Source organism: Salmo salar, chromosome 07 (assembly GCF_965601325.2).
Source record: "Salmo salar chromosome 07, fSalSal1, whole genome shotgun sequence".
Taxonomy (NCBI): domain Eukaryota; kingdom Metazoa; phylum Chordata; class Actinopteri; order Salmoniformes; family Salmonidae; genus Salmo; species Salmo salar.
Window position 1 is genome coordinate 55743246 of NC_138297.1, and position 11947 is coordinate 55755192.

Here is an 11947-nt window from a genome sequence, read left to right on the forward strand (position 1 = left end):
GCAGCATCAAATTGAACATGATTAGAGTTTATACTTATAGTAATTAGGGAGACTGAATGCATGGGTCAGCAGCAGGCCAATTATCTAACTCACCACACCTGGCTGCAACCTGAGCAATCAACTTGGTAGCAAACCATTAAGGTCAGGCACACCTAAAATGGTGGAGGCCCCTCTGTCTGCGCTATAGCCTAACTATGGCAAGTAAAAAGGGTCAAGGGATCCGAGGACCTAGATGACAGAAGTGAGGGAGAGGCTGGAAGCTGTGGCTAGCGATCAATCGTTGATCAACAAACAATCAAACTGTTCTCGGTGTGGCGATGGTTCGGCACTGGGTCAAAGATGCTAGATAGTGATGGAGACGAAAGTGAAGCAAGTATGGAGCATAGTGGTACAAATAAATGTAGGAGTAAGAAAGAGAAATGAAGCGGGAGAGAAAGGGAGTAATGGTTTGAAGGGGAGCGAAAGGTCTATGGAGGCAGAGAGGAGGCAGAAAAGGATGTTTGAGGATAGCAACATAGCTTCCAACGCTAGCAGCAGTTCAGAGGTAGAGCGTGCCGAGGAAGGGCAAGATAAGTCGCGAGGGGAGCATGGCGGTGAGGAGGCGCATAAAGTGATTCTGAAGTTTAGGGAGGAAGGGGAAGTTGGGGCAATGAGTCCAATAAGGTTGACGGCTGTGATAAAAGAGTTGATTGGGGAAGTTGTCCATGCTAAAGTGTTAAGAGACGGGAGCTTGTTGGTGTTCTGTAAGGACATGGCACAGAGGGAAAAAGTATAAGGTGGTGTCAAGCAGCTGGACTCATCAAGCAGGGAAGCAGTGGATTAAATGGGCGATAACAGGAGTGGGTGGGGGCGGCTGGATGGAAATGGCCAAGTGATGGAAAATCTGATAGAAAGGAAAGATCTGGTGTGCCTGAATGATGGCCGAGGGGCCAGGATTGATGTAGCCACAAGGAAAGAGTCTGCCTTGGACCTCACTCTGGTATCTAGTGTGATGGCTGGAATCTGTGAGTGGGAGGTATGGGAGGAGTTGACAGTAGGGAGTGATCATTACCCCATAGTATGCACAGTAGGCCAGAGGGAGGAGGAGGTGTCAGTGGATGGAGTAGGCAGGTGGGTGTTTGGAAGGGCAAAGTGGACTCAGTTTCAGGAGCTGAGTGAGCAGGTGATGGCTCAGGTGGATATGAGAGGAAGTGGATAGTATGAATAACTGGGTGAGAAGTGTTAGTGGGGGCAGCTACTGAGGCTATACATAAGAGTTCAGGGAGGAGGAGGAAAGCAGTCCCATGGTGGACGGAGGAATGTGAGGAGTAGGAACAGGGCATTTAGAGTACTGAAAAGGACTCATAACTTCCAACATCTGATTCAGTATAAGCAGGCCCTGGTGAGGAAACTATCCGTCAGGTAAAGAGGTCATGTTGGCGTCGGTTCTGTGACACCATTGGAAGGGCGACACCTGTGGGAGAAGTGTGGGAGATGATTAAGAGGATGAGTGAGTGGGATTATCCAGTATTGACGAGTGGGAAGGATGTGGCAGTAACAGATGAGAAGGCAAAGATGATGGCCAAAGTATTTGTCGAAGTGCATAGCTCTGAAAATTTGTCAGAGGAGGGGGAGAGAGAACGAGAGAGGAGCATCCTGGAGTGCTGGATAGGAGGGAAGATGTAAATGATGCGTTGAATGCACCATTTACCATGGCAGAGGTGAAAAGGGCAGTAGATAAGGCTGGGTTAACTTCACCTGGGAAAGATGAGGTGTGCCATGCTATATTGGTCCATCTTTGTGATGAGGCACTGGATAAGGTGTCGGTGTTATACAACAGAGTGTGGGAGGAGGGGAAACTACCAGGCAGTTGGAAGGAGGCAGCAGTGTAAACAAGCCAGGGAAGGACCCAATGAGGTCAACAAGCTATCGGCCAATAGCTTTAACATCACATGTATGTAAGATTACGGAGAGGCTAACTTTCTTCCTGGAGTGCAGGGGGCTAGTGTCGCCACATCAGAGTGGGTTCAGGAAGGGAAGGGGAACTATGGACCCAGTGCTCTTCTTAGAAGCAGAGGTCAGGAAGGCTCAGGTGAACAAGAAGACAGTTGTAGCTGTCTTTGTTTGATGTGGAGAAGGCGTATGATATGATTTGGAAGGAGGGGATGTTAATCAAGCTTGATATTATGGGGGTAGGAGGAAAAACGTACAACTCGATAAAATATTTCCTGTTTGGATGGTTTATCCAGGTGATGGTGGGGAAGTCTATCAGGAAGCTACCTGGTGGATAACGGTACACCACAGGGGAGCGTGATTAGTCCTCTGTTGTTCTCAATCATGATCAATTATGTTTACTCTCAGGTAAGGACAGATATTGGGAGGTCGTTATTTGCAGATGATGGGGCCTTTTGGAGAAATGTGCCATACATAGTCAGGAAGGTACAGGAAGCAATTGATGAGGTAGAGCGATGCAATTAATGCGGGGATTCAGGTTCTCTGTAGAGAACTCGGTGTTCTTTACCAGGAGGAAGGTGGGAGATGAGGTATGTTTGAGGTTATATGGGAGAAACTTGGAGAGAGTGGAGGCCTTCAGGTTCCTTGGGGTATGCTTTGACTGACCTGGGCAGAACACGTTGAGAGAATGGTCGAAATGTGTAAGAAGGTGCTAAATGTGATGTGCTGTCTGACGGGGAAGGAGTGGGGGGCTGGGCGTTCCTCATTGAGGACCATGCATGTTGCGTTGATCCGATCTGTAATAGACTATGGCAGTGTAGCGTATGGTTCAGCAGGCCGGACCTCATTGCAAAGGCTATATCGTAGAGGGGCATGGACTCAGAATATGTAGTGGGGTGTTTCGGACCTCCCCAGTGTCTGAACTACAGGTGGAGCTGGGGGGGATATGCCATTGCAGATTAGGAGACAGCAGCTGGCAATGAATTATTGGATCAACCTACAGGGACATGGGGTGTCTCATCCTGCAAAAGGGATTTTACAGGCATGCTGGGAACATGAGTGAAGACAGAACACAAGCTTTGGGTGGGTGGGTAATACCCAGGCGAAGGAGATGGGACTGTATGGAAGAGAGTTTAGTCCAACGGTAGCTATTCCTGTAAATTCACCATGGCTACTCCCACCTCCAGTAGTTGATCTAGAAGTGTTGGAGAGACTACAGAAAGACATGATGTTTAAGAGATGTCTGGATACGGTGTATCAGGATTTTGTAGCCATTTACACAGATGGTTCAAAAGATCCAAGGACAGGACGTACTGGGTCAGCATTTGTAGTGCAGGAATGTGGGGTGGCAGTCAGGAAATGTATTACAGATCATCTGGCTGTATATATATACGGCGGAGCTGATGGCCATACTGTTGGTCTTGCAGTGGGTGGAGGAAGTCAAGCCAGACAGTGGTTATTTGCTCTGATTCATGTGCAGAGTTGATGAGTCTCGAGTCCTTTAGCTCACGTAGCAGACAAGACCTGTTTTAAGAGGTGCTACAAGCCCATTGCAGGATTAGACAAATTAGTATACAGATAAGATTTACTTGGGTCCCAGCCCATGTGGGGGTGGAGGGCAACGAGGCAGTTGGCTAAACAAGCACTTAGTAGTGGGGATGTTGAGGTTGTAGTTCCAATGAGCAAGACAGAGGCAAAAAGCCTGATATTGACAGTGATGGTGCAGAGATGGCAGGAGCAGTGGAATAGAGATACTAAGGGCAGGCAATTATTTAAAGTACAAAGGAGTCGGGGAGGCCGGCAGGAAGGGATCAAAGAGAGGAGGCTATTTTTACAAGATTAAGGGTGGGACACAGCCAGTTGAAAAATACCTTAAATGTGATGGGAAAGCATCCAACAGGAAAGTGTGATTATTGCCAGGAAACAGAGACCGTGGAGCATATAGTGCTACACAGTGGGCAATATCAAAGGGAAAGAGAGAGGCTGAGCTCTAGTATGAGGGAGAAGGGGATACAGGAAATGAGTTTAAAGAGTATATAGAGTAAAATGTCATTATATATAAACTCAAATATTTTATCTTTTTTTAAGAGCAACATGGCTGGCAGGTAGGATTTAGTTTCTCCCGGTCTCTGGCCCACACTCGAGTACAGTAGGTGTCGGTAATGCACCATACCGTTGGATGCCAATAAACCACACTGAAGAAGTAAAAATAGTGGATAACTATGCATGGCAATGAACTAGTGCACTTTTTCCAAATCACACTGTATAGCATTTTAGATTATAATATTAAAATATAATACACCAGGCTAAGGCTGCACTATTACATGCCCAAGTTATCAAACTTACCTTGGTATCCACAATGCCAGGAGAAGATGAAGAATTGTATCACACTGTCCCCATATACCATCCAGGTGTAGAGATCAGTGAGTGACTGAGAGAAATGCCTTATCAAAATCCCTAATACCTACCTTTCAGAGAGGGGACCGGGCCAGGTGAAAAGACATGGCTGCATTTTATGTTGTCTAATCACCTGGGGTGTGTTCAGTTCGCCTCAGCGGTTGCGTGATGGTTTGTACTGTATGACACGTTTTCCCAAAATGGTGCGCACCGTTCTTTAACAACCTTTGAAGTACGTTTGGTACCGTTTGGTGGTTGTGGACTGATCAATACGGGTGTGAAATGGAAGTGAATAAGGGAGAATTATTGGAGGTGGCATGTGCAGTGAAGTTCTCGGAGCTTGCACCGATGGTCAGGATAAAGATTAGTCTGACGGTAGGAGTGTCATTTTTTGACAAAGTGGACCCCTGCCTTTTTGCTGATCCATATGTGGTTTCAGGGTGGGTGAAAACAAAGTTGGGTGCAGTGGAATCGGTGAAGGTAACCTGAAGTGGTCTTGTGATAATTGTTTGTGTTTCTGCCAGTCAGAGGGAGCGGGTGCTTCACGCTAATTGGGACGAGAGCTGTGACTTGTTTTGCTCTCAAGAAAAGGGCACCATTGAAAGGAGTGATTACTGGGTAGCAGTAAATGTGAAAGTGGACCAGCTGAAGGGAAAGATTCCCGGTGTTTGTGATGCTTGTCATTTGGTGTGACGCGGACAGGGTGGTGTGAATGGTAAAACAGAAGAGTCATTGTCTGTTCTTTTGAGTTTTGATGTTAAGTATTTGCCCGACAAAGTGATATTAGGAAATTTCAGTTATCCCGTACGAGCCTTGGTGCCGAATCCATTACGTTGTTACATGTGTCAAGCTTATGGGCATGTGGCAGCAATGTGTAGGTGTGAGGTTCCTAGGTGTGAGAAGTATGCAAAAGGAGATGAAACAAAGGAATGTGTTGTATTGGGGAAAGAAGTGGTCTGTGTTAATTGTATGGGTGCCTATGGGGCTGGGGATCAGAAGTGTCTGATGAGAGGCAGGTTGAGGTTACCAGGGTTAGAGTAGTGTTGAGGACGATGGGTCAAGGGGGAGGGATCCTGAGAGGATTTGTGTGAGTAGTAGATCTGTGCCATCACAGAGGGATAGGTCATTGAGTGATATATGCTTCAGTAAGACTGTTTTTTTAGCGCTCATCAATGGGCCGATGGACTGCAGAGATGGAACGTAAGTCACAGAAAAAAAGAGGTTGTGGTGGCAGCTGCAGAGAAGTATTTAGGTGTACCAGATTTGACCAGGTACAGGGTGTTTTGAGTGGTGGTGTCCCATCCTCCCAGGCCATTGGCCTGAGGTAGGACCAGATAGGTTTGAATAGGGTGGTGGGTTTTTAACGTGTAGGGTTAGATGGCAGGGTTTGTTTTTTTTAATGTTTTTTTTTCTCCCTTTTTCCACTCAAAGTATAAGGGATTTATACCCTTGTCTAGTTGGTGGCGGTAATGCAACATTTATTGGATGCCAACCGCCGTTAAACCTCATCGAAGAAGATGCTACGTCACATCCTTTTTCACGATGGCGGGTGATTTAACTCCGAGGTTTAGACGATTGAACAGTCAAACACGGCGCCTTCGTGAAAATGTTCAACCAGGTGAGAAATTAACATGAAAATCCTTAGGTTATAAACCGTAACAAGCTTTCAACGTTTTGTTTTCATATCCAAAAACACAGCCAGCGTACAAAGCTGTGTTCGCTCATCTGGCTAGCTTAACGTTAGCTAGTTAACGTCGTTGGTTAAACTGCTAGCTAAGCCATTATAAACACATTAAATTCTAATTTAGCTAGCTACATGTCGTGTTTTATGGCATATGGCCACAACCCTTATATTTTACACAACTGAGTATACTGAAGTTAAACGACCATACATACTAGAGGCTTGTTATTATTGGAGTGAAGGGTAGCTAACTAACTAGATTCAGGAAGGTGACGTCATCACACACGGCCTGGCGACATCCCACGAAACCCCCCCCCCCCCCCCCCCCTCAAATCTGAACTGACAGGAGCCAACAGCTCTCTTGGCAGATTTTAACTCTATCGTGGTGTTGTTTTATTTATTTATTTTGTATGCAGTCGCCATACTGTTGATGAAATATGTCTGAATCTACCTGACTGTCATCACATAGGATTCTCTGGGCCCTTCCACGCAACACAGCTGTGGCACAACATCATCCAGGCACTGCAGACACAGGTGGAGGTGCGACGACGGCGGCGACACCTGCGTGTCCACCCTGACTGCTTCACGGGCTCGGATGCTGTAGACGCTGTGCTCAGCTACCTGATGCAGAACGTCGTCTTCTGCGCCAGCGAGGTGTCACGCCTCAAGGCCGCTAGGCTCTGCCAGGCGCTCATGGAGGCCAAGGTGTTTGAGGCGGTGGGGACCAAGCTGTTCCGCCAGGACAAGGAGACCACTTTCGAGGACACGGGCTGCAGCCTCTATCGTTTCCAGGACTGCAGCTCGCTACCTGGCTCAGCCATTAAGGCTGGGAAGGATGGGGACACAGAGAACATGGCCCCTGAGGACTTAGTGGGGAAGAGGAAGAAAGGCTCTAGGTTTGTCTGAGTCACAAACATGCACACACATTCTTATTCTTTTGTCTTTCTCACACACGGTTTTACTATACCTCACTACATCGTCACTGCTCTCTCTCTGCAGACTGAATGAGTTGAGGACCATCTCCAACCCCCTGGCGCTGGGCCCCTCAGACCGGAGGGTAGAGAGGCTGCTGAAGACCATCAACCTGCAGCCCTCCCTCCCTAAGGCCATTACCAAAGTCCCCACCACCATCTTCCTTTCAAAGACAGGTGAGATGACAAAGCCTGGCTGTCTCCACCTGGCCATGTTGGAAATTACTATATTGGAAAAGATAATGTACATTTCTTTTTTCCTCTTTTCCATTCTTTGTATCCCTCTTTCCCCCCTCCCTTTTTCTCACTTTTTTTTCTTTCCCACTCTTGCTTGTCATTCTACCTCCCTCTCCCTTCTCCTCTGTCCTCAGTGGTGGAGGAGGTGTGGAAGCAGCAGACATTGCTTCAGTTGCTGCAGACGGTGGAGCTACCCGTGCTGGACTGCATCCTGGCAACTCCGACCCGGGGGGCCCAGCCCCAACCCCAGGCTGCCGCCCTGCAGCTGCTGCAGAGCCACCACCAGGACCTGGTCATCTCCAACACCTTCCTGGACCGTGAGCTGCCCCAGACCCTCAACCTTCCCGAGTTAGTACCTAACCAGCCGCCATAGGATTTAATGGAAAAGATACTAGGAATTCTAAGCATTATTTTGTTGGTCAAAACCAGGGATTGGAACCGGTTTATGGAACAGAACACTGAAAAAGTCATTTGAGGAATGGAAACTGAACTGGGAATGAAAGTGATCTCGTGTTCCGGGAAACAGAAACATTATTTTCAAATCTTTAGAATGAGTTGATAATGTTATTTTTGTTCCAAAAATATTCTTAATATCTAGTATATAATTTGGTATAAAGTTATAATGCTAGTAATAGCCTAAACACATTCCAGTTCATGTCATGATGTTCAGCGCTTCAAGCCAAGCTTGTCTCTCCCCCCCCACTGCGACTGAAATATCTGACCAATCAACATGTAAAGAACTAGCTTACACTTCCATAGCAAGCTTCTCTATCAATGCTATTGTGTTGAGTAAATGAATGAGCTATTTTGTAAAAACTGTTGATTTCACTGAATGAAAAGGAACTATATGAACCGGTTCTTAACTTTTTTTGGTCGGAAACCTGGAACGGAACGAATTTTAAAAATGTTGGTTCCAACCCCTGGTCAAACCATTAACAACCTCCCATTAAAATATATTTAAGTTTCCTCTCCCTGTGACACTGTAGGCTGGACGCATGGCTGGTGGCAGCCGCTGACTGCCTGGAGCTCTTCCCTGACCAGCTAATTGTGTTGGCGGGGGAGCACCTCCTCCAGCAGGGCAGTACCACAGAAGAGACCAAGGGGGCAGAGAGGTTGGCCGGCCAGAAGAAACTGCTGTTTGACACCATGGCCAAGCACTACGGAGGCCAGGAGAGGTCCCCGCTGCTCACCGGACGCTACCTGGACATCCACATGGCCATACTGGACCTGCTGGGTGAGACTGGCTGGTTGAGGAATTATGGTGGGGTATTGAGTGTTGGTGTGTGATTATAGTGTTTTCATCATGTTAGACTCCTGTGACTATACGTGTCTCTTTGACATACACTGACATACACTCCCACCCACTCTCTATCTTTCCTCTTCCTGTGTGTGTGTTCTCAGACTGTGGGAAGGTGGATGATGCTGTCAGGGCCTATCAGCTGTGTCTGCATCTGCTGGAGCCTGCTGGGAGAGATGAGCTGAGGAGGCTCCTGGCCTTCATGGCCACAGCAGCCCATCCAGATGCATGCCGTCTGCACAAACAGGTATTCCCACTCCACACACACCATTTGAAAACCATTGTTTCTCAAATAATGGGTCAGGGCCCAATGATAAATACTATAGACATCAGTAGTGGGCCAATCATACCCTGCGACTGTGGGTGTAGGTTTTTTGCTTCAGCCAAAGTGGTAACACTGGTGGTCCACTGTGACTGACCACTCAATATGTCCAGACAGACAACAGGGCCCTGGTCAGCAGGACATTTCTGAAGGCCATCGTGCAGAATAAAGAGCTATCTCGTACCCAGAGCGAGAGGCTGCTGCTGTGTCTGATGGACAACCACACTCGGCTCTTTAAGGTAGGCACATGAAATCCCTGATCCTCTTCCCTGGCCCTCTTCTGACATTTCTCCCCCGCAGTCCTCCGATACCAAAATAAACAAGTTTAGGGCTGCATTGTTGAATGGAAATAGTAGCTACAGAGGGAGGCTTTAAAAAGGCAAGGTGTCCAAATCCTGATTTTTAAAGTCAAGCATCTGAAGACTTAATACTGCACTCTATTCTCAAGAGTGTAATCTGTACTACAACGGTAGGGAGGAGGTACTACAACGGTAGTTTCAATTTGTTTGGTGTATTTCTGACATTGCCTGATACATTAAGCATGTATATAATTTGTTTATGTGAATAAGATAACCTTTTATCAACCCTTCTCTATCCATAATGGAAATAGACCCCCACATCGCTGATTGATGCTGTGAGGAGAACACTGCAAATCCTGCAGCAAGGAAGAGATCCGAACAACATTGCGAGTGAGTTCAATTCAACTTGAGTACATTCAGCCCCACTTGATACATCATTTTAGGACTTGGTGATCTACAGTATATGCCCTTTTGTGCTTACGCTATTATCATAACAGTACTATATAAAATAGTGAGTCGTCCCTAATCATCAGTAATGAAAAAAACACCATCAGTGTCGTGTTCACTAGCCACGAAATGAAATAAAACCGACTGAAACGGGCAGGAACTACCAATGAGAAGCTAATTTCTGTTTTCCGTGATGGGTTCCCTGATAAATACACCCCTGTATTGACTCCCTTCTCTTCATCCTGTGTTGCAGTGTTTACGTTCTGCCAGCAGGTGTCGCTGCAGCAGTATGAGGACCAGCGAGAGGCGGCCACCCTGGAGAGCCTAAAGCAGCTCATCAGGGACATCTGCCTGAGCAAGGCCCTGTCTGTCAAGGAGAGGAGGAGGCTGGTCAAGGAGTTCCAGAAGCACCATCCCATAGTCTTCCTCCAGCACTTCTCCTCCACTTTCTAGGGGGGGAATGTAATGAGTGGTGGTAGACCCAATCTAAAATCAAACCTTACCCCACCATGCATTTGTAGATTTGGAAGGATTGGATTAGTTATAAGCAATTCCAGGTATAAGTGTTCCACTTACCAATCAGAGGGTAAGGTCATTCCAGGGCCATGTTCAGTTGCTAAATGTTTTTGAACGTTACAGATTGAAATGAGCCGATGTGATTCCTTATTCTACATGTCAGAGGCATGTTTGATCTACATAGCGTATTTATATCTGAACGTTCAATCCTGCTGAACATGCCCCTGGTCTACACAAGGGCATACTACAAAGAGGGTGGGCCTAGGGGTTGATTTTGGAATTGGGCAGTAGGGATCCTTGTCTCCTTAACAAGCGTGTTTGTTCTTCGTTATGCCAACATTTTCCACAGTGCTGGCAATAGTTTTGTCCCAAGACAGGATATACAGTAAGTTTTTGCCAGGTGATTATCAGGACTGTTTGCGCTTTACATGGGATGAAATGACTATTTTGATTTGATGTAGGCCTAGTTAGTGTTATCTTTTAGTGATGTTACTCTTATGAGGCTTTGCTTTTCAAGCGTTCTTATGACTCTGGCTTCAGGAATGCATTTGCACTAGTTTGTAGGCTATAGTATGTTCTCATCAACACTAGATGCTAGTGGTATGATAGTAGGAATGTTTTGTTCTAACAAGGGGAGATGCACTTACCCAGGTGCCTCAAGGGTTTATTTCTGGTGAATGAAAGCATTCTCTGCCTTCCTTAGCTGATGCCTGTCAGGAAAACCTTTTGATTTTGTTGAAATCTACACAGTGGGGAATGTGTAATGTTGGTGAAACATTTATCTAAAACTAACAGGCATAGGATCTAAGTGAATTTATTCAGGGCTGGTTTTGTTATCACGTATCTAGTTTTCTCAGGTAGATTTTATTTAGGTACTGTAAATAGAAGTTTAGGCTGGATATTAAGCTTGAAGAGGAATCTCTTTTTGATAAGTAAGCATTACACTTTATTTCTATACCTTAAATGAAATGTAACACACTTGTGTTGACAGTCTTAACAAATGACATTTTGTTTTGGATTTTGTTGATTGCATCTTATAACTGGTAAGGGAATAATGCTGGTAAATGTAACACTACTTTTATATCTGTACATTTTCTGTTGGGACAAACTGAATTATTTGAAGTGGTATTAATTTAGTTTTTTGTGGAACTGTTTCCCACTGCTGTCAAGAACCTATATGAAATCTGTTAATCACATAGTTGACACTAACTATTCTATTGGATTGTAATAGGCTTTGATTGCATGGGTTTGCAAGTTTAATCATAATTTGGTAAATTTAAGGTGGAATGTTTAAAATGCAGCCAAAAGTTTTTACTTTTGTAGTTTGTTGGTCTTACAAATGAATGCTTTGTCTCAAATAAGTGCCATGTTTTTTAGCTTAACTTGAAGGGTGAGGGAATTAACTTATTGAAATGAGTGTAAATCATATAATCCAGGGGTGTATTCATTAGTTGCACACCCTAGGAAAAAGTTGTGCAACGAAAATGAGTTTCTGTTGGACAAATTCAAATGGGTCCCTGTTTGTTTCCGTTTTCCTCTGTGGTTCCTAGTGAATACACCCGGGTTACTTTTTGAGTTACGTTGTTAATTAAGTTGTTGCATCATTGGTACTATGTTTTAAATTCTTGAGCATTTTCTGTACTGCATGTTGCTGCCTAGTTTTGAGCTTTACATATCTTAGTCAACAGAATAGTACACATGATATGTAACGTTGCCGATTCGGGTTTTATATTTAATGCGTTGAATAGTCTTGAAATGCACTTTGTTGAAAAACTGTATTAAATACAGTACAATGACTTTCATTAAACCATCATTGGAAGTTTCAGTTCTCATTTGAGCAACCATTGG

General features: G+C 45.4%; 1 protein-coding gene across 1 annotated transcript; it reads left to right on the plus strand.

Moving 5' to 3' along the window:
* Positions 1–5822: 5822 nt before the first annotated feature.
* On the plus strand, positions 5823–11918 carry depdc4 (DEP domain containing 4). Its single transcript, XM_014207385.3, has 9 exons — positions 5823–5947; positions 6480–6906; positions 7010–7158; positions 7353–7566; positions 8205–8452; positions 8620–8762; positions 8951–9076; positions 9448–9526; positions 9837–11918. The coding sequence occupies exons 1-9, from the start codon at positions 5872–5874 to the stop codon at positions 10034–10036; spliced, it is 1662 nt and encodes a 553-aa protein (XP_014062860.3). The 5' UTR covers positions 5823–5871; the 3' UTR covers positions 10037–11918.
* Positions 11919–11947: the final 29 nt, after the last annotated feature.